The sequence below is a fragment of the Labeo rohita genome, chromosome 3 (assembly GCF_022985175.1).
Source record: "Labeo rohita strain BAU-BD-2019 chromosome 3, IGBB_LRoh.1.0, whole genome shotgun sequence".
In the NCBI taxonomy this organism is placed as follows: Eukaryota; Metazoa; Chordata; class Actinopteri; order Cypriniformes; family Cyprinidae; genus Labeo; species Labeo rohita.
This window is the reverse complement of record NC_066871.1, coordinates 11,882,408-11,904,457: the sequence shown is the minus strand read 5'-3', so window position 1 is coordinate 11,904,457 and position 22,050 is coordinate 11,882,408. Positions and strand designations below refer to the sequence as shown.

The 22,050-nt window shown below is 36.0% G+C and overlaps 1 protein-coding gene across 3 annotated transcripts in view; it reads right to left on the bottom strand.

Annotated features, from left to right (window-relative positions):
- Nucleotides 1–22,050, bottom strand: part of myo15aa (myosin XVAa) — a 63,441-nt gene that overhangs the window by 2,559 nt on the left and 38,832 nt on the right. The window contains exons 26-60 of one of the 3 annotated variants that reach the window (XM_051106120.1): nucleotides 20,928–21,058; nucleotides 20,743–20,838; nucleotides 20,246–20,481; nucleotides 19,981–20,159; nucleotides 18,951–19,023; nucleotides 18,496–18,687; nucleotides 17,192–17,298; nucleotides 17,004–17,092; nucleotides 14,826–14,949; nucleotides 12,457–12,657; nucleotides 12,274–12,338; nucleotides 12,090–12,200; nucleotides 10,704–10,782; nucleotides 10,188–10,329; nucleotides 9,897–9,987; nucleotides 9,622–9,772; nucleotides 9,426–9,541; nucleotides 9,264–9,323; nucleotides 7,810–7,885; nucleotides 7,593–7,708; nucleotides 7,028–7,146; nucleotides 6,780–6,921; nucleotides 6,592–6,703; nucleotides 5,091–5,296; nucleotides 4,856–4,998; nucleotides 4,679–4,751; nucleotides 3,399–3,471; nucleotides 3,226–3,299; nucleotides 3,036–3,118; nucleotides 2,811–2,941; nucleotides 2,637–2,731; nucleotides 2,094–2,171; nucleotides 1,902–1,998; nucleotides 903–1,063; nucleotides 613–746 (exon numbers count right to left, since the gene is read on the bottom strand). In XM_051106120.1, the coding sequence (XP_050962077.1) occupies nucleotides 613–746; nucleotides 903–1,063; nucleotides 1,902–1,998; nucleotides 2,094–2,171; nucleotides 2,637–2,731; nucleotides 2,811–2,941; nucleotides 3,036–3,118; nucleotides 3,226–3,299; nucleotides 3,399–3,471; nucleotides 4,679–4,751; nucleotides 4,856–4,998; nucleotides 5,091–5,296; nucleotides 6,592–6,703; nucleotides 6,780–6,921; nucleotides 7,028–7,146; nucleotides 7,593–7,708; nucleotides 7,810–7,885; nucleotides 9,264–9,323; nucleotides 9,426–9,541; nucleotides 9,622–9,772; nucleotides 9,897–9,987; nucleotides 10,188–10,329; nucleotides 10,704–10,782; nucleotides 12,090–12,200; nucleotides 12,274–12,338; nucleotides 12,457–12,657; nucleotides 14,826–14,949; nucleotides 17,004–17,092; nucleotides 17,192–17,298; nucleotides 18,496–18,687; nucleotides 18,951–19,023; nucleotides 19,981–20,159; nucleotides 20,246–20,481; nucleotides 20,743–20,838; nucleotides 20,928–21,058 (4,156 nt within the window). The remainder of the gene's footprint in view (nucleotides 1–612; nucleotides 747–902; nucleotides 1,064–1,901; nucleotides 1,999–2,093; nucleotides 2,172–2,636; nucleotides 2,732–2,810; nucleotides 2,942–3,035; nucleotides 3,119–3,225; nucleotides 3,300–3,398; nucleotides 3,472–4,678; nucleotides 4,752–4,855; nucleotides 4,999–5,090; nucleotides 5,297–6,591; nucleotides 6,704–6,779; nucleotides 6,922–7,027; nucleotides 7,147–7,592; nucleotides 7,709–7,809; nucleotides 7,886–9,263; nucleotides 9,324–9,425; nucleotides 9,542–9,621; nucleotides 9,773–9,896; nucleotides 9,988–10,187; nucleotides 10,330–10,703; nucleotides 10,783–12,089; nucleotides 12,201–12,273; nucleotides 12,339–12,456; nucleotides 12,658–14,825; nucleotides 14,950–17,003; nucleotides 17,093–17,191; nucleotides 17,299–18,495; nucleotides 18,688–18,950; nucleotides 19,024–19,980; nucleotides 20,160–20,245; nucleotides 20,482–20,742; nucleotides 20,839–20,927; nucleotides 21,059–22,050) is intronic. The other 2 variants (XM_051106121.1, XM_051106122.1) reach the window with 2 other exon arrangements.

Sequence of the window (22,050 nt, the reverse complement as noted above, 5' to 3'; positions counted from 1 at the left end):
CTGTTTTCAGTCAGGGGCCAACTGAATTTTACCTATATACAATCATTGGCACTAATCTGAGGACAGATCTCTTCAAAGTTACTAATTTCTCCCTCATACCAAGTAATGCTCCACGGGATTTTATTTCTCGGCAGGCTTCTGCTACAAGACCAGATAGTAACCATGACTGAGGCCCCAAATTTGAATGTATATTATAATAATAATTTCAGTTTGTATCCACATTATTTTTGCTGTAAGAGTGGGCGCTGTCATTTGTAAATTTTATGGGTCTGTCTCAGCTTGTTTTGCTGCTTGATTTTGCAAATTGGTGTATCTTACCATATTATTTTAATGTATTATCTTAATTTTTAACAGACTGGTTTGTAGTGCAAACAGATTTACCGTTTACCGCACATTGTTATTTTTCTCGTTAATAAGCTTACCAACGTTGAAGAATAAGGTGGACAAGGGCTAAAATTCATTGTAATCAATTCACACATATGAAGTGCCTTGGCAATTTGGTTCAGTGGAGTAAACGACTTATTTTAAGCTTTTCACTTGATACATAACACATCAGTTCTTTCTCTAATTGATAAATTCAGTATATGATGTCAGTCAGAGGAACTGCATTACAAGGTGGGCAGGTAGAGCGAGTCCTTGGCACGATGTAGTAGAGCTGCCAGTTTTGACACTTGCTGAAGCTGCTGCTCACTGGCTTTACCCTGCGGGACAACACTGAGCAGCCCTTTCAAATAATCAGGGAACACCTGTAAAATGTGAATGAAGATCAGATTAGTAGCCTGAACAGAAAAAAACTTAGATGAAAGCAAGAACAAATGTCTCAGATCTTTGTAACTTGTGCAATAAGCAGCACAAAACATGAAAGGAAAGTCTGGGAAATTGAATCAGTCTGACTGATGTACCTGATTGTAATGTATAGTGACTCCAAGCTCATTGTCAAATTTCAGTGGCTGCGTCCAGATTACTCTTCGAAACCACAGACTGTAGTTGCTGTCGACACGTTCGGCTTCTGTAGCAACATCCAAGATGTACTCCCTTTTGTTTAGCGGCCGGACATTCTGACCTGGAGAAAGAGTGACAACACATGAGAACACAGCTTTCAATCTTTGCATCACGTGTATCATCTTAAAGGAATAGTTCACCCAGAAATCAAAATTTGCTTAAAATGTACTTACCCTTATGGCATTCAAGATGTAGCTGAGTTTGTTTCTTCATCAGAACAGATTTTGAGAAATTTAACATCACATGACTTGCTCACCAATGAATCTTCTGCATGTTTTTGCCAGCAGCCTCTCATTTTTTACGGCACCCATTCACCGCAGAGGATTCACTGGTGAGCAAGTTATGTAATGCTAAATTTCTCCAAATTTGCTCTCATGAAGAAACAAATTAATCTATATCTTGGATGGCTCGAGAGTGAGTAAATTTTCATCTTTCATGAACTATTCCTTAAATTAAAATGACCCTTTTATTTCCTAAGATAAGTTGACCACCATATGGGACCCTGGACCACAAAAAACAGTCATAAGAGTAAATTTTTACTTTTATAAGTTAAGATTTATACATCATCAAAAAGCTAAATAAATTATCTTTCCAACAATATTTGGCTGAGATACAACTCAAAATATTGAGAAAATCGTCTTAAAAGTGAATGCTAAGTTCTTAGCAATGCATATTACTAATAAAAATTAAGTTTTCGATATATTTACGGTAGGAAATTTACTAAATACTTAAAAAGGAAAAATCATTTTGACTCATACAATGTATTTTTGTCTATTGCTACAAATATACCCGTGTGACTTAAGACTGGTTTTGTGGTCCAGGGTCACATATCACCTACTACAAACAATCTGATTCTAGATTTTATTTTATTCTATGTATTTTCCTTTTTGTCATCTCACCTCTGTTTGTGACCACAAATATAGCATATTCATCCAAGGCCTCAAGTTTATGCAGACCCATCTCATAGCACAGCTCTTCAATGGCATTCAAAGCCACCTTCAAAGTAAAAAAAGTGAATTAGAATCACATTTTTCCTACTATATAATTACATGGCTTATCAAGTCGTAAAAAATATCAAAGAGTCAACATACTGAGCAGGTTCTGATCTTTAGATGGCGTTCAGTTCCACCAGGAAGAAGAAACATCTGACGCTTAGAACTCCTTCCAGCCTTGAAAACATTGGATTGTGCATGATTAAGCAGAAATAGCTGAAAATGTCAATTAAATTAGCATTCAAATTTGTGACCCTGGACCACAAAACCAGTCTTAAGTAGCACAAGTATATTTGTAGCATTAGCCAACAATGGGTCAAAAATCATTAGGATATTAAGTAAAGATCATGTTCCATGAAGATATTTTGTAAATCTCCTACCGTAAATATATCAGGACTTAATTTTTGATTAGTAATATGCATTGCTAAGAACTTCATTTAACAACTTTAAAGGCGATTTTCTCAATATTTGATTTTTTTGCACCCTCAGATTCCAGAGTTTCAAATAGTTCTCAGCCAAACATTGTCCTATCCTAACAAACCATACATTAAAGGAAAGCTTATTTATTCACATATTTCAAAAAAATTACCCTTATGACTGTTTTTTTTGGTACAGGGTCACATTTGTTTATGTGCAACTAACCAGCATAGCTTTCAGTTCCATTCCATTAGGATGTTCAACACGTCCACCATACTGGAATGTCTTCCTTAGGTTCTGTTCACAAGCCTTGGAAATACCTGTCAATATATCATATTTGGGTAATCATCAGTCAGTATCTTCATGTAGCTATGACACATAGTTAAAACAGCAGTATACCTTGAAAGTGCACCCCTGGACTTGCACAGACGTCTTGGAGGTACTTCAGGAGGTAAGGTTTGAGCGCCTCTGAACACTTGTAGTAGGCAGTGAGGATGTACAGCAGCCTCCAGCCCCTCTGACAACTCTCCCTGTGAAATACAGAAGAGCTCATCTGTGACTCTGTCTGGCACATTAAAATGAACCCTCCATGGTTTTCTTATTTAGAAAGAAGCAGGCTCATACGTCTTGGAGCTGGTGTTCCCAGTGATCTGCTTGAGGACTTGGCAGTACGTTTCATCTCTCATTAGTCCATAGTCACCACTCAGCTGCAACAGAGAATATTGCATATTGAAGACATTTAGCACATTCCTGTCTGGTTATCTTAATATTTTATGACGGGAATTCTTGTTGCGCTGTTTGAAGAGCTGCGTACCCTTAGGATGGTGCTCACGACCTCCTGCTCAGCCTGGCCTTTCATAGGGTAGTCTCCCATAAATTTCATTATAGCTGCAAGATAAGAATTATTTAAGTTGTATTACATAGTAAACATTAAGTTATTTGCATTTTATAGTCTTTTAATTAGTTCATATTAAACATTCAGCTTACCAAGAAAAATCTCTGCAGCTACTTTGTTCATGTTTTCATCAGTGAATTCAATCAGGGACTCTTGAATTGGAGACTATACAACCAAAGCAAAAATCAATCAGAATATGTATCAGAAATATGGAGTGTGTACAATCGATGAATGACTCATTCTTTGAGAAGGTTCTTTTCCACTGAATTATCCAATTTTAGTGAATAACAACTTAAAATTCAATTTGTTTCTCACACAAAGCTATCATATGACTTCAGCAGGCTTGGAATATAGTGCACAAGATGTGTAGACCACTTTAATGGTTGTTTTGTGTCCTTTTTAAAGCTTATTGGTAGAGTTCACCCAAAAATGTAAATTCTGTTAATTACTCACCCTCAATGTCGTTCTGTAAGACCTTTGTTCATCTTCAAAACACAAATTAAGATATTTTTTGATGAAATCGACAGCTTTTTGAACCATAGACAGCAACGCAACTGAGAAGTTCAAGGTTCAGAAATTGTAGAATAGAGTTGTTATTTTTGTTTTCATTGTGCAAAAAGTATTCTCGTAGCTTCATAAAATTAGGGTTGAACCACTGATGTCACATGGACCATTTTATTGATGTCTTGACTACCTTTCCGGGCCATGAACGTGGTAGTTGCGGGACACGCAACCTGGGCGGGCTTGTATGATTTTCAGGGGGGCTAATGGGGGGTGGGGGTGGGGTGGCATTATCAGTATTTTATATATAAATCGTTATGATATTGGCTAAAATCACTGAGCACGTCTGTTTGGCTCAGCGTCAGACAAGGCGCAAAAGCAAGCTGGAATTTAGCAGTTAAAGTTTAAATACACTTTGTCCGTATCAAATGGTTGAAAGTATCAAGTTTTGGGGGATTGGAGTGAGTAAAATAGAATCTGAGGTGGTACAAATCAGATCGGAGTGGTACCTCTCGGTTGAAATCACATTCGAATTAGCCTTTTGCGTTTAAAATCGTATTCCAGCGGTCCTTCAGATCATTGCCCCACCAAGCCCCCCCTTGACGCTGGGCCTGGTTGCGTTGCTGTCTATGCAGGGCCAGAAAGCTCTCGGATTTCATCAAAAATATCTTAATTTGTGTTCTAAAGATGAATGAAGAAGGTGGTACGGGTTTGTAACAACATCATGATGTGTAATTAATCAGAATTTTCATTTTTGGGTGAACTATCCCTTTAATTCCCCTAGTCTCTATTCATTCTGATAGAATATTGAGTAATGATGGCAGAACATTGATTTTAAATGAACTGTGATGGTATAATGTGCGTTCTGTACCTTGGAGAATTTCACCATTTCTGATGGCTCCCTAGATTCCTTTGACTTCTTTGACTTTTTCTTATATGAATCACTGCAAAACAAGCACTGTCAATGCTTCAACTACACATTTTCCTAATTCAACTATGTAACTGAGAACAGGAGATAATAATTTCCCTCATGATGTAACCAACTGACCCATTTTGTCTCTGGGCCCCTCTGAAATATTTCTTTGCAAACTCCACCATGTTGTATTGGCTGTCGAGCAAGATTCTCTCATCGATGCCCATATCAGTGTTGTCTGTGTAGGCCTCTGCATACTCACTGACAGGAGACGCCACCTTGAGGTGAGATGCAGCAACACAACAACACTCAGAAGGATGGTACATGTAAATCAGAATTTCAGATTATATGCCTCTTAAACACATAATACCTCAATAGACCGGTCGAGTTCATGGGCTGCGGCAGCGGACCCTACAGCCACAGCCACAGCTGCTGAAGCGGCCACGCGACCCTGCTTATTCTTGGGCTCCTCTTTCTTGTCCACAGGAATGTTAATGAAGTCAGGAGCAGCCACTGGCTGAACAAACTCCACAGGAAAAACCCCAGATCGCCCATGAATGGCCCCAAACTTCCAGCCTTAGTACGGTACAAGACATGGTGTGTGAAAGTGTGTGTGTAACAGTAGTACGACATTTTAAGAGTAGACTGAAGTGCCTGTATAAAAAGCAGCAGTGAAACCATCATGCTTGGGGAAGGAAGACAGGTTCTATACATGCAACTAAGGATACAGGATTTCAGATACTGTCTGAAAAGTCTGCTAAGTGCAGTACAGTAAAACAGCACATCAAGAAACACTCCATACAAGTGTCCACACACGACCCACCAAAATCAGGTGTGTCTCTTTTTAATTCCTCCAGGAGAATCACCTTCTTTTTCACTATGCAACCATAACACTGGCCTGTGAAACAGCCACAGAGCGTAGATGAACAAGTTATTTGCCTTTTACAACATCTTCTGCATTCTCAGTAATATTTGGCTGTATTATATCAATTAACTACTGTTTAAAGTGGCCTGTGTTTTTTTCACCATTCGTTTTTTCAGCAAGAATGCATCAAATTGACCAAAAGTGACATTAAAGACATCTATGAAATTACAAAAGATTTCTATTCAAATAAATGCTGTTCTTTTGAACTTCCTATTCATCAAAGAATCTTGAATAAAATATAAATCACAATTTCCACAAAATATTATGCAGCATTAGAGGTTTCAACACTGACAATAATGAGACATTTTTTTGAGCAGCAAATCAGCATATTAGCATGATTCTGAAAAATCATGTGACACTGAAGACTGGAGTAATGATGCTGAAAATCCAGCTTCATCATCATAGAAATAATAAAATAATTAATTGATGAATTAATTAAATTTTAAAACATATTAAAAATAAAGAACAGCGTTTTTAAAGAGACTTAAAAAAAAACATTAAAAAAAACAAACTTTTACATTACACTATTAAAGGACCCAAACATATAAACGTTTTAAACATTTAAAATTGTATTTTATTTTATTTTATTTTATGCTAAATAGAAAATAGGATGTAGGTATGTGAGTCAATGAAAAGTAAGGATTTTCTAGTAAATCTAGTCAAAATTCTCTAGTAGTAATTATCTAGTAAATGCATGTTCTAATTTATAAATAATGTAATATTTGTATAAAAAAGTAAATAAATATTAGGTTGTGCATCATAATAGATTTTTCAATTTACTTTATGAATGAAATTGACATTTTTTTCCAGTAAATGAACGGATTACATTACTGACGCATGTGTGTCTTTAAATGTGTTATATTTCAAAGCTGCTGTCAATTATTTAGGCACTTTTCCCCCCAAATGTGAAGAGTCACACGTCACTTTCAGTTTAAAGCAATCTCACCTGCATCAAGGCCTTCCATTTTCTGCAAGCGTATGATGTCTCCCTTGTGAAAACTCAACAGCGTTCTGTCATCTGTAATGTAATTACGCACAGCAACGACATAGTCTGAGTCCTAGAGCGAGAGAGAACACTATTAACGCACCGCATCACATCATCTCCGAAGCAAACCAGTGTGAGTGAGAACTGACCTTTTTCAGCTCTGTGATAAAGTAGTCAATCATGGTTTTGACCTGAGGAGCTTTGGCAGAGAACAGAATCAGTTTCTCATTGGTGAGGTTGAACTCCAGCATGTTTTTGGAAGGAATGGTGACGAACATAATGTCTGTGTAGCTGTAAGAGGTGTGATAGTGGTGTCATTAATTGAAGTCATTTAAAATTCAATTTAATTAAAAAACAAAGATAAAACACAGACATTAAAAGTCTCTGTAACTGGTACCTGTAGGGTCGCAGAACTCTGAAGTAGTCTGGGGCTACTGCACTGCTCCTGACCATTTTCAAAAGCTTGATCCCTCTATGAGATACAGACAGCACCTGGACCCCTGTGCCAACACTGCCCTGTTTAGGAAGAATAGCATTGTGATACAACAAATGCCTCCTTAAAACATTAGAATATAGTGTGATGTGTTTTGGATGCCGATATGCAAGATATGACTTTGTTCATTTCAACCAGCTTTACCTGGGCCTTGACATGCTAGTTGCATTCCTGTCTATGCAGGGTCAGAAAGCTCTTTCATCAAAAATATCTTAATTTGTGTTGCGAAGATAAATGAAGGTCTTACGGATTTGGAACGACGTGAGGGTGAGTAATTAATGACAGAATTTTCATTTTTGGGTGAATTATACCATCAAGTAATTTTACTATTTACATTTTGTGAACAGTGTGCTATGCTGGGCCACCTGCTAAACTAGCACTGACCAACATAAACCAGCCTGGACCAGTACTGAAATTCATGCTGGTCTACATAGGTTTTTCCAGTGGTTATCTGAGAGAGATTCCTTACAGATGCTGGGAAGAGGCGTGAGAAGTAGATCTCCCAGGTGTCTCTCGCAGCAACCACAATCTTCTTCTTCACGTTCTCATCCTGGATTGTGGCATTCATGTCAACGTTGTGCTCCGCTGTCACAATACAGAAGACAACATTTTCTTCTCAGTAAGCACTGTTCACATATTACATGAGCCAAATGTGTATGTAAGATAATTATTCAACATAATCATACCAAATAGGGATTTCATCTTCTGCCTTTCTTCTGTTGTAATGCGAATGCAAGCCTCTGAGAATGTATCATGGACAATCTAAGATGAAAGTTTCATTTTAATTATGGTTAACAAAAGTAAAACCAACCACAAATACCTTTACATACACTACACTCTTAAAAATAAAGGTGCTTTAAAGGTTCTTCACAGCGATGCCATAGAAGAACCATTTTTGATTCCACAAAGAACCATTCAGTCAAAGGTTCTTTAAAGAACCATCTCTTTCTTACCTTTTTATCATCTGAAGAACCTTCTTTTGCTACAAAGAACCTTTTGTGAATCAGAAAGGTTCTTCAGATGTTAAAGGTTCTTCATGGAACCATTTAAACAAAAAAGGTTCTTCTATGGCATCGTAAAGCACCTTTATTTTTAAGAGTGTACCGTCAAATAAATTTGAAAAAAATTAAAGTAAATCAATCAAAAATAACAGTGAAGTCCAAGTTCAAATAAATGCTGTTCTTTTGAACTTTCTATTCATCAAAAAAAAAACAAATCTGAAAATGTTTTAATATTGCTGATAAGAAATTTTTCTTAAACCGCAAATCAGCATATTAGAATGCTTTCTGACGGATCATGTGACACTGAAAACTGGAGTAATGATGCTGAAAATTATATTAATATTTTATTATATTAAATATGTTAAAGCAGACGACAGTAATTTAAAATTTTTAGTGTATTTTTGAGCAATGAAAACTTGCTGAGACTTCTTTCAAAAACAAAAACAAATCTTACTGATCCCAATCTTCTTATTAGTAGTGTGCTTACATTATGGCTGTCATAATTAAAAATCTTTATGCAGATTATGTCCATAAAGTGGGTTTTGTTGTTTTATTATGGAATTATTGTTATTTTAATATTTATTTTTGAACTATTGATGGATTATTGATTGGTATAAGACAAGCAAAGAGCACTATTGCATAAATTTATGCCTCGTGTTTCATCCACATTTCATCCGCCAAAACAAGTAGTTACACGTTGACCAATTATTTAATTTTTAGAAAATGAATGTATTACTGTTAATGGTAACACTTTACAATGAGGTGTCATTTATTAACATTAGTTAATGTATTAACTAACATGAACGAGCAATGAACAATATATTTATTACACTATTTATTCATCTTTGTTAATGTTACTTAAAAAAATAGTCGTTCATTGTTAGTCCATGTTAGCTCACAGTGCATTAACTAATGTTGACAAACATAATTTGTGATTTTAATAATGCATTAGTGAATGCTGAAGTTAACATTAAGATTAATAAATGCTGTAGAAGTTTTGTTCATTCTCAGTTCATGTTAACTAATGTAGTTTACCTTATTGTAAAGTGTTACAGTGTTAACTTTAAAATGACAAGATTAAGACTGTTAATTAATAGCCATAATAGTAAAGTGAACTGAAAAAACAAAAAATAGCAAACCTGCTTGAACAAGAGGTCTAGCATCAGTGGGTGGTTGAAGCTGTCTTTTGGATAAAAAACCTAAAGACACATAATACAGATTTAATGTTTCATAATTACTTCCATATTTTAGAGCAAAGGCACTGTGTCCCACTGACCCGTCACAACACAAATGACACTCACCTCTTTCCTCAGGTAGATCTTCCATGGTACATTGGTGTAGGTGTAGTGCTCTTCACTGCTCCTCTTGTGCAGCTGAGTCTGAATGTTCTCCTCTTCCATTGGAAGTTCTCTAGACACTGTAATGCAACACAATAACTTTGCTAATATGGCCTCTATATTAAACTAACATGAAATTACATAGTTGATCTGAGTTTACCAGGTGCAGGGGCTGGGAATCTCTGACTGACAGCTGGCACGGGAGGTGATCGCTTCATCTTTATGCTTTTGGCTGGTTTCAGTGCCCCGCCATCGTAATCATACTCCTTTGCAGTTGATGAGGGAGAGGCTGGAGTGTAGGTTTTCTTCCGCTGGTTGTGTGGGACACCAACATACTAAGCATTAACTGCAATGATAATACTAAAGCCTACTGGTAATACTTTATATGATTTTAACACTGTCAGTTTATCTGTAAAATAACCTTGACTGATCTACCTGTGGAGGCGGAGCACTCATCTGGTCCTTAAGAATCATTATAGCTTCATCATGGGGGTCTGGTTTCTTCGAAAACACTTTAGCTTCCCTCCTGCATTGAAATCCAGAGCATTTAGAGCTGTGGTCTTTGTTCCGTTCTAATTTAAAGATCTCTTTTGATTAATATTTCATCAGTGTTTTGTTCCAAGGTCAAGGAGAACATTGGTTCGCTGTGTATCAGTTTTCAGTTCAGCTCGTGCATTATTAAAGATGTGGAACTGGCTTTTGGATCTAAAAACGTTCATTTCTCACCTGGGAATCTCTGCTGGTTTTACAGGGTTGGCCTGGTACTGCTTGATAATGTCTTTGATGTTGTGACTTGGCTCCAAATGTTCAGAGTTTGAGACAGTGGCTCGCACCACATCTCCCGCTGGTGGATCCCTTCTAGTTGGGCCTTTGAATACATATCAGCATACTAATGAAACAGTCGTTTTAATGAGTGAAATTAAAGGGATAGTTCACCCAAAAATGAAAATTCTGTCATTAATTACTCATGTCCCTCAACCTCATGTTATTCCAAACTTGTAAGACCTTCATTCATGTTCAGAACACAAATGAAGATATTTTTGATGAAATCTGACAGCTTTCTGACCCTGCATAGACAGCAACGCAAATGACACGTTCAAGGCCCAGAAAGGTAGTAAGGACATTGTTAAAACAGTCATCAGTGGTTCATCTGTAATTCTGGGTGAGTAATTAATGACAAAATTTCCATTTTTGTGTGAACTATCCCTTTAAGCATGAATATACTTTGATATAATGACGTACTGTATTGGCGCTGTGAAGATTTCTGTGGTGGAGAAACAGGGGTTGGTTTGTAGGAAACAGGTCCAGTTTCTAGTTTAGTCTTCAAATAAGACACAAATAATGATTAAAAATTATAGCAGCAGCATTTTTTTAATTTATTAACTGTCCATCAGTATGTTTTGAGGAAAAAATGCAGACTACCATTCAAACGTTTGGGGTCAGTAAGTTTTTTTTTATTCTATTTTTAAGAAATTAATACTTTTATTTAGCAAGGATACATTACCTGACCAAAAGTATATAATATTATGAAATTTATTTTAAGTCCAACTCTCACTATTAACTAACTATTAACTTTGACTTTTGCCTCAATAAGCTGCTAATAACTGCTTATTAATAGTTAGTAAGGTCAGCAAATCAGCATATTAGAATGATTTCTGAATGATCATGTGACACTGAAGACTGGAGTAATGATGCTGAAAATTCAGCTTTACCATGACAGGAACAAATTAGATTTTAAAACATAATCAAACATAAAATAGTTATTTTAAATTGTAATAATATTTTACAATATACTATTTTTACTGTTTTTTTATATCTTTATCTTTTAATCTTTAAAAACATTAAAAATCTTACCAACCTCAAACTTTTAAACAGTAGTGTATGTGAGAATTTAAAGTGCTAATATGACTTCTATATTATTATAACATAATCAAAGCATTCTCTTATCTTATAATTTATTTTCTGCAGTTAAACTTATTCAGATACCTTCAACATTTTTCACATTATCACAGTTTATTGGCTATAGTTACAAGAACTCTGGGTTACAATCAACCAAAAATTCAGACAACTGTTAGTATGACAATATTTACACAAATATCAATACTTTGTTGACCAATTACCAAGCAATACTTAATTTCCATCTAAAATTGTCTTTGGTGTAAAAAGGTCACATTAGCAATGAAATAAAAAAAAAAAAAACTCAAGCAAAACATGGTTAGGTGTGTCTAAATAATTTTTTGTCCCTAATTTTTATCAGTTTTACTGGTAGTCCACTGTATGAACATTTTTAGAGTTTACTTTATTTTGCTATCCTCACTTACATAAATGATCTATAGTGTCCTGCACCCACTAGTAAAAAAATATATCAAAAATTATATCTGCTGTCTGAATAATTTTTGGTTTGACTGCATATCAGGGGTGGCGAACTCCAGTCTTGAAGAGCGGCAGTCCTGCAGAGTTCAGCTCCAACCCTAATAAAAACTCACCTGTCTTTAGCTTCTTAGTAGCCCTTTAGACCTTGATTAGCTTGTTCAGGTGTGTTAGGGTTGAAGGGTTGAAGCAAAACTCTGCAGGAGTGACGTTCACCACCCCCGATCTACATTGTAATCAGTGTTCAGAGATACTCACAGGGCTGTACTGGCTGGAGCGGGGAGCTGGCACATGCTCGCTGTGTGTGTGGTGCGCTGAATTATACATCTGCTGCTGGAGGGCCATGGCTTGCATTGTCATCTGCTGAGCCTGTGGTACATCACATTAGCTCAGTACTCAAACGCATTTAACTACAAGTTGAAGTCATGCTGTATGTGCTCACCAATATAATCGCTTGCTGGTTAATGATGGCTTGCTGCTGCTGTGCTAAGACAGCTGGATCTACACCTTTCGAGATAAAGCAGATGTACTGTAATAACTGTGATTAGAACAAAACAGTGCCGTCTTTCACAAATGATCCCAGAGAATAAATCAGCGGAAAGCGTCATTGATGCAGCATTCATACCTGACATATCAGGCATTGGTGGCACATTAGGCATAGCTGGCAAAGGTGGCATAGCAGGCAAAGCTGGCATAGAAGGCATAGCTGGCATTGGGGGTACTGAAGGTACGGCGGTAGGCGCGTGTGCATGAGGCACAGAAGACATAGCTGGCATAGGTATAGGTGGCATCATTGTTCCTCCCATAACAGGTAGAACTGGCACCGCTGAGGACAGTAAAGACGGCTAAGGATCAGTAAGCAGTGACCCCTTTAACATGTCTTAATCAAACCATTTACTGCAAGGCTAGGGTAGAAGGTCAGACAAAACACAATTAGCTGTGCCAAACCTCTATATAAAATAAACATGAACAATACTGCTGAAAGTGAAATAAACACCTTGCAGCTTATATTGTTCATCAGCTGGATGGATGTGCTAAAAATAGGAAAGCAAGATATTATCAGAACGTTATCGGAATCAGCTGATAATGGCTTAAAATGTAAATACCGGCATCAGCCTGATACAGAAAAAGGATGCCAAAATGCCTTACCGATAAGACAAATAACTAGCTCTGAAATTTTTTAACAACTCTTTTGCTTCAGACCATCTACAAACCTTCAAATAAAATGTTAAGGTTAGCAATGCATCTGTCTGATAAAAATGCCGCAATTAATTTATAGTTAATTTATAGTTATTTTCTAAGCTTGTAATGTACTTCATTGTTGTTTATTTAATTCTAACAAGTAAGTTTTTGTTAAAAACTAACCAAAATTAAAAAATAATTTGTTTATAATCTCTATTGGTATTGGTATCGGCTATCAGCCAATATGAGTTAAAAAATATCGGCATATTGGATATTGGCTAGCTAAAAAATAATCTCTATTTTACTATTTTAAAACGTATTAAGTCCAGAAAAAAGTCTAATTAAATTGAGTTGCACAAATTAAATGTATATATATATATATGTATATATGTATAGATAGATAGACTTACATAGAAACCTATACAAAGTAGCCAGAAAGAAATGCTAATTTTAAAGAAATGCGTCAGATGGATTTAGAGGCGTTTGCATCTGAACTCTTCATATATTTACACAAAAAAAAAATCAAAACAGACTCTCAACAATATATATAGTTCTTGAAGTATCACTCATGCACTATTATAGTTTTTAGTTTCTTTATTTTATATAGTTAATATTGTGAATTAGAATTTATTTTCTATTTTCTGTTTTGGGAATTTTGTTGTTTCTTGTCATTTTTATAAGATTTTATAAGGCCTATGTTACTGTTTTTTTGTTTTTTTTTCAGGTTTTAGTTAATTAATTTTTAGTTATTTTGGTACAAGTTAAACTAAGCAAACATGAGAAATGTTGCTGACATAAAATACTTTTTTAAGTTTTCAAATTTTATTTTAGTTAACATTCATTTAATTCCAGTAACAAAAATCGTAAACATATATGTGACCCTGGACCACAAAAGCAGTTATAAAAATCAATTTCATCTGAAAAAGCTAAATAAATAAGCTTTCCATTGATGTATGGTTTATTATGATATGACAATATTTGGTCAAGATACAAATATTTGAATATCTGGAATCTGAAGGTGCAAAAAAATCTAAATATTGAGAAAATCACCATCTTTGCAAGGCATATTACTAATGAAAAATTTATTTTTGATATATTTATGGTAGGAAATGTACAAAATATCTTCATGGAAAATGATATTTACTTAATATTAAATTTATATCAATGATGTTTTATATAAAAGAAAACTCGATAGTTTTGACCCATACAATGTATTGTTGGCTATTGCTACAAATATACTCGTACTACTTAAGACTGGTTTTGTGGTCCAGGGCCACATATATGATCTTCAGAAAAGTAACTGTTTTAACAATTTTACAGTTTTAATTAGTTAAAACAAATGTGCAGACAAACGTTGTTGCACCTTAAGCTAAGATATAATTTTAGAAATAAAATCTAATTATATCTAATTATGTATTATGATAAAATATTTTATCATAAAAATAAAGTTTCTGGATTTTTGATAATTTAAGTACAAAAATGTACATGTAGCGAAAGTTTCCATCAGCTATTGTTTAGTGTTTTTTTCCACATACACATAAGGAACACAAAAGGCACCCATTCTGTAGAATAACCCAAGCAACACCAATCACCAAAGCCACAAAAGTCACTTAAAATCACCAAAGCATTAAATCAGTCTAAGTGGTACATTATCATGCAAAGCATTTGCAAATGTGCAGTTTACAATAATTTGCAAGTCTGAATGTTTATCTGCTAATTGATTGCTTTCAGGTACCAATTGACCCTAGGGTACCCATGCATAATTGATGTGTGGTAAGGAGAGAGCAGAAAGAGAACAGATGCAGAGCTCACCACCAGGCTGCAGTCCGGGGGGATAAGGCCTGCTGGAGAGGGGCTTCTCTATGTCACCATCCTCCCCTCCAATCCCACCGGCTCCCTTCATACGGCTGGACATGCTGGATGACTTCTCGAAATCCTGCAGAAGAGATAAGGCAAAGCAAAACAGGCTCTCAACTCAGGGCTGGACCATTCCCAGCTCAGTCATACGAGAAATCAATCTCCCCATGGGAGTACCTTATACTCTCTAAGAGGAGCATGGCCCATTTACTAGTGCAACTGAGACAGAGCTGTGCTTACCTAGACTGCAGGACCCTGGTTTATCATTATGAGTCTAGGATCTTTAAGTGAGCAAAAAATAATTATTTTTAAACTAACTAGTCCTTTTTGACTGAAAAATTCACATGCTTATATTTTTACAAGTACCCTTATGTTTGCCAAATACATAGAAATATACAAATATTCTCTCAAAATAATAAAGCTATAGGCAAAAATTAAGTACGCACAATGCTGTGAGAAATACGGTAAACCGGTAACTTAATCACCCCCAGTGCAGGGAACCTGGCGCCCATAGAGCACATTTGATACACTCAATCACTTACACTGAGAGGATCAAGTGCCCAATTGTTTTCTTCATGCATTCATGTTATATTTTTAAGCTTCTTTCCATAAATAGTCTCATTTAACCTCCAAACAATATCGTTTTTATTACATTAAAAGGAGTCATGAACTGAGAAATTAATATTCCCTGTTATTTTACATATATGAGGTCATTGTACTATAAAACATCCTAGAAGTTTCAGAACTCAAAACTTTCTCGTTAGCCTAAAAACAGCTTATATAGAAGCTAATCTGCCAAAACGGTTGTGTAATGTGCCACTTTATGATGTAATAGTGTGACTAAACACCGCCTCCACAGAAGAAGATCACCGCCTGCAGTGTCAAGTTGTGGAAATACACAGTCTTTGCATTGCCTTCCTTCTGATCACAACGTCAGGAAAGAGTGGATTAACGTTATTTTTAATGAAGTTCCAGACGGCGTCAGTAACAACATGGTCCTTTGTTCACTTCATTTTGGCGAGGAACTGTTTACAAACAAGGTATAATTTGGCGCTGGATTTTCAGAAAGATTGAAACTAAAAGACGATGTTGTGCCGACTATATTAGATCCGACAGTAATGTCGCACCACACAAGTGTAGGTAACTGTTTTTATTACGTCATCACTATTGCTTTGTCTGCTACTACAGATTGCTTGATATGTACTGAGCATTTATGTGTTTTTGACCTAAATCTATTTAGTAGTTTAGATTTTACAGTCACCCTTGTGCAGATTGATCATAAACACAGCTAAAAGGATTCCTACCAGTGGTCATCACTTGCACAGCTTTATCACAGGTAGAATGCAAGATGTTTCAATACAAGCATTTCAGTCAAATGTAATTAATACAATATTTCAAACACTTAACCCACAGGAGAAAATAAACCCTTCAAAACATTTTAAAATCAGCCCAATTCCATGCAAAAAAAATGTGGAACTTGTAAGATGTGCCCTCTTTATACAGAGTGCATGTGATCGCAAATTGAAAGTGAAAGTGAATAGCTGCTTATTCAGAAGAGATTTAAATACTCTGCATAGGATAGCGGCTCGCTAATGTGCGAAAATTATATTCAATATTAGAATGATATTAGGCCTGAAATTGAGCGGGAGTGGGATCAAGTAAACAGTCCCATGCAGGGCTTTAATACAAAAACCCACACAATGAATGGCAACTGTAGAAAGCAAAAGCCAAATCTCAGATATTTTGGGCAATTTAGAAATCCTAGCCGGATGCATTTTTTTAGGTGCAAAAAGAGGACATGTCCGGGGGGAAAGAGGACGTATGATCACCCTACCTAAATCACAGCAGCATCTATCTGTGAAGGATGTAGGCTGTCAAACATACACAGCCATTAGCCAATCATAGCAGTGGGCGTTTACTTCCGCCATGCCTATTCAAACAGAGCGTTCTGATGAGGAGGTCAAAACAGGACTGAAAATAGCCTATTACATCTGAATTATGATGTTTTTTAATGTAAAGAATCTTGACAACATTAAAAGTGGACCTCAGAGAACAGTATAAAATAATAAAAAGGCTGTTCTCGACCACTTTAAACTTATCTGAATTAGGCATTAATGAATAAAAGACACTTACCCCATTACCATCAGACAGAACTGGGTCAAACAGGCTGTCAAGATATCTGTCCATGCCTTTCTGAGTTGGTGCTTCACTGAAGTCTGATTCTGAGGAAAAAAAGTGGTATAAAAAAACAGAAATCATGCAATTGTCCTGTACAGAATATGTAAAAGCAGCTTAAAAACTAGCCAAAAAAGTTTTCAGACCGTGGCTGTAATATCCATCTGAATCTGGCAAACTGGAGCTGGGCATCGTCTGAGGGAGCAGAAGTGAGCTGTCATCATCAGAATCAAATCCGCTTCCAAACAGAGCCCTGTGAAAGTTGATATTGAGGGCAAAATATTAGATAACAATACAATAACACTGCAAAAATATTTCCCATGAAATTAAAGGAACAGTTCACTCAAAAATAAAAATTCTGTCATTAATTACAATGTCAGTTGTGTTTCTGTCTATGCAGGGTAAGAAGGCTGTCGGATTTCATCAGAAATATCTTAATTTGTGTTCTGAAGATGAACAAAGATCTTACAGGTTTGGACAACATGAGGGTGAGTAATTAATGACAGAATTTTCATTTTTGGGTGAACTATCCATTTAAATGGGAAGTTTGTCATTTCTGTACAACTAGTGGCACTAAACAACATTTTCAAGTGCTCCCATCTTCCATTGTTAGTAAGTAGTTTAGAGCCACTAATGCCACAGAAATTACACACTCCCATTTACCTCACTTTAAAATTACATCCAAAACAGATGTATTAAAATATAATTCATATTTAAGATCATCTATCATTAGGGTGACCACCTGTCCCGTTTTGTGTTGTACCACACAGCATTTTCACCCACTGTCCTGCATGTCACATATTGAGAAATATTTTCATCAGTCTGTTGATTTTTAATTATCATATTAAGAAAACATCCACGCCTTCTTTTGTCTCTTTAAGAAAGCTTTTTATTCAAAGGATGTGCGGACCTCATCAAGTGATGTAGCACCACCGACGAAAATTGTAGAGCGCACACGGAACACCACGATATTCTCCATTCATTTTAACCAATTAAAAAAATCGATGCAGCTTTTAGATGCAACTTTCTTATTATTTTAATAGTTTGTTTGAGGCAGTTTCTATGGCGTTATTTAAATGACAAATGTTTAGAGTGCATTATTGTAATGTGGGGGTGCATCAAAATGTGCAAGCACAAATCTCTTCTCTCGCAGGTGGATTCTCTTTACTCTCATAAAAAAAAGAGACACACTTTCTCTTGCTTGCATGTGCATGCTCAGAAACATAAATCAGCACATATGAAAACAGATGTAATCCATATTTACACAGCATAACAGTAGAAAATCTATCTGTCTCACACATGTCCCGCATCGTCCCGCAAAATCACATTTATGTCCCGCAACAGATCTATTGCCAGGTGGTCACCCTATCTATCATATTAGTGTACATAACCCATTTCCAATGTAAATAAAAGTTCATTTAACATGCAAGATTATCATGTAGATACTGACAGGCTGGCATTGGGCCTAGTTCTGGTGAGACTCTCGGCAGAGATGATGAAGTAGGACTTTTGCTTGGGAAAATTTCTCATCAGCTCCATGTCTGCGATCAAGTCCATGACATAATCATGCCCTGCGAGCTCCGCCCACTGTCCGTGCTCCTTCATGATAACAGAACAGCCCTTCCAGGCCTCCGTTACGCCCCTGCGGATCCAATTAATGGGACTATTCATTTCAGGCAAATTACAGATGGCAGAGATAATGAAGGCCTCATTATAGACTGTACATATCCCGACATGCCCGAAAGAAAGAGCCATGCACTAATGACATACAGCATATTAAAAAGCTCTCTGTGATGAATAGATGGTAACATGACAACACCTACACAGGCTGAAATGGAGCAAAATCAAAAGATGTGTCGGCTGACATTAGAGAGAGAAAAACATGATACATGTACGATTGTGTACCTATGCTGTAGGATATCTCCAGCCAACTCCTCCCCACTCGTCCAGGAGTGCACAGGGCAAAGGAAAGATGTCCCTGTCAATACAACATGATTTTTAACAGCTGTGGTTTGACAGGCATGAATGAGTGAAGACTAAACGCAAATGTCTGTTTCTATTCTGTACAGCATTACAGATCAGGTATCACCTGATATAGATGCGCTTTACACATTGTCTCCAGAGGGTTTTAAGAAACAAAGGAATCTGCCTAGCAGATTTAGGAGATTACGATGATGGAACAGCCTTTCAGGGCTTTATTTAACTGTTTTGCAAGCTATCTATTCTGTTTGTCTTATATAAGTGTGCATATCTCTTTCATTCCAAATAAGGATATCTAAAAATATTCTGGTTTCAGCTGGTTTTAGCTGGTTGGTCAAGTAAAGTAGTGGTCAGTAGTTGTTTCATGTGTTGTTTTTCAACTGGGGTTAGTGCTGAAATGTGTATTTGAAACATAAAACTGAGGGTAGGCTGCACCAAAGGCTAAATTAGGCAAAAATCAGGGAAAATCAAGGATTTGTTCAAGGTTTTATTTTACTTTAAACTAATTTTACTAAATTTTACTATTTTACTAACATTTAAGCTATAGTTCACGCAAAAATGAAAACTCTGTCATTATTTACTCACCCTCATGTCGTTTCAAACCCGTATGAGCTTTTTTCATTTTCTAAACACAAATTAAGATATTTTTGATGAAATCTGAGAGCTTTCTGATCCTTCATAGACAGCAACGCAACTGAAACATTCAAGGCCAAGAAAGGTAGTAATGACATCAATAAAATAGTCCATGTGAAAATAAAACATAACGAGGGTCTTACAGGTTTGGAACGACATGAGGGTGAATAATGAATGACAGAATTTTCATTTTTGGGTGAACTTTCTCTTTAAATCCAACTGAATTAGACCTTGACTGCTTTTTTAAGCCACCCACTCTAACTTTAACTGGCCATCACTGATTCAAGGTTGCAGAAACTCAAACAGTGAAACTGACACACACCATCGAAACAGTGAACTTGCAAAACCATGTTTGCTTTCTTCCTATTGGCTGTCCATTCCAGAAGGGACAATGGGTAAGTCCTCGCTGTCTCCGGTCCATACAAGGACTTCTGCATGGCTTGAATGAGCTTGTGTTGGCCAACAGCTTTGAATCCATTATAGGCATGATCTGAGACAAACCTAAAACATACAAAAGCCAACACATAATGAAGGCTCATATGTAGTTTGTGACATATTCAGTGTAAACATATGTGTGTGTTGCTTACTTCAGAAGGTATTTCTCCATTTTGGCCGATGGTGCGAACGCACTCAGGCAGGCTAGCAGCAGCAACCAGCCTCTCTCTGAGTTATCTGGGTTGGTGTTTCTCCAAACCTGATTGGCAATTTGACATAAGATTTCATCCCGCAAGCCAGGGTTGGTAAGCCCCTTCTGGATGATGTAGTTTCCAAATAAATTCTCCTGAGCACCGTTTAGATGTGGGTCACCCATAAACCGCAAGATCTTCAAAGTGAAAGAAACAGCAATGCTAATAAAGTTTAAATCACACTGACTTATGGCTACAACAGAGGCACATATCTTCACGTAACGATCACATGCTCATAGTAGGTGGTGTGTTGAAAGGTTTATGTGTTATTGTTAAAAATCTGTTTCTCTATGGAGAAAATAAATGGGATTTTCACTTCCAGAACTAACATTTGAGCTCTACCGCATATATAGTAGATGACAATGGCAAAACATTGAACAGAATATAATGCAGTGTACCATGACAAAGACATCTAGAGCGTCATGTGTAAGATCGTCGTCGATGTGGGTTAGTGGTGTCTTCAGAGGTGCAGTTAACATTCCAAACTTTGCTTCCTATTTATTCATCACAAAAAAAAACATACAGTTTAATATAGAGTATATCAATCAGTGATTTTGGAATAAATTACATAAGTTTATCCTACCTTGAAGTGAATTTGGACAAATTTGGAGATAGTGTAGTTGTTGATGTCAAGAGGTAGCGTGAGCTGTGACTCCACCTGAACTGTGGGAGCCTGGACTAAAGCCAAGCAATCAGAATGGAGCTCTCTACCTCCTAAAAACACAGAAGTGAGAAAGGCAGTGTACATTATATACCTTTTAACAGTAGTATATATGATATAGTACTGTTCAAAAGTTTAGGGTGTGATTTTTTTTATCTTTTATGCTCATTTAGACTGTGTTTATTTGATTAAAACTACATTAAAAACAGCAAACAGTTGTGAAATATTATTACAATTTAAAATAACTGTTTCTATTTTCATATATTTTAAAACTTAATTTACTCCTGTGATGGCAAAGCTGAATTTTCAGCATCATTACTCCAGTCTTCAGTGTCACATGATCCTTCAGAAATCATTCTAATATTCTGATTTGATGCTAAAGAAGCCTTTCTTATTATTATCAATGATGAATTTTTAATTATTCTTTAATAAACGGAAAGTTCAATACGTATTTATTTAAATATAGAGTCAAACCAAAATTTATTCAGACACCTTCAACATTTCTCACATTATCACAGTTCATTTGCTATAGTTTAGAAAATGGTAATAAAATATGACAAGAACTCAAGAGTTAAACTGTGTCAGAACAAATTCATCTTGATAATGTCAGATAACTTTGATAGAAAGGTATGTAATGGATTACAATTAATCAAAAATTCAGACACCGGTTAATATGAAAATATTTACACAACAATCAATACTTTGTTGACCAATTACCAAGCAATGCTTAATTTTGTTCAGTCTGTGGTGTACAAAGGTCACATTAGCAATTTTTTAAGCAAAACATGGTCAGGTCAAAGTGTTTAAATAATTTTTGTTCCCAAATTGTTTATCAGTTTTACTGGTAGTCCACTGTATGAAGAAGTTTTGGGTCTCAGTTTACTTTATTTTGTGATCCTCACTTACATAAATGAACTATAATGTCCTGCACCCACTAGTAAAAAAAATACAAAAAATTGTGTCTGTTGTATATTATGTTATATTAAAGGGAATTGTGTCATTAATTACTCACCCTCATGTCTTCCCAAATCCATAAGAACTTCAT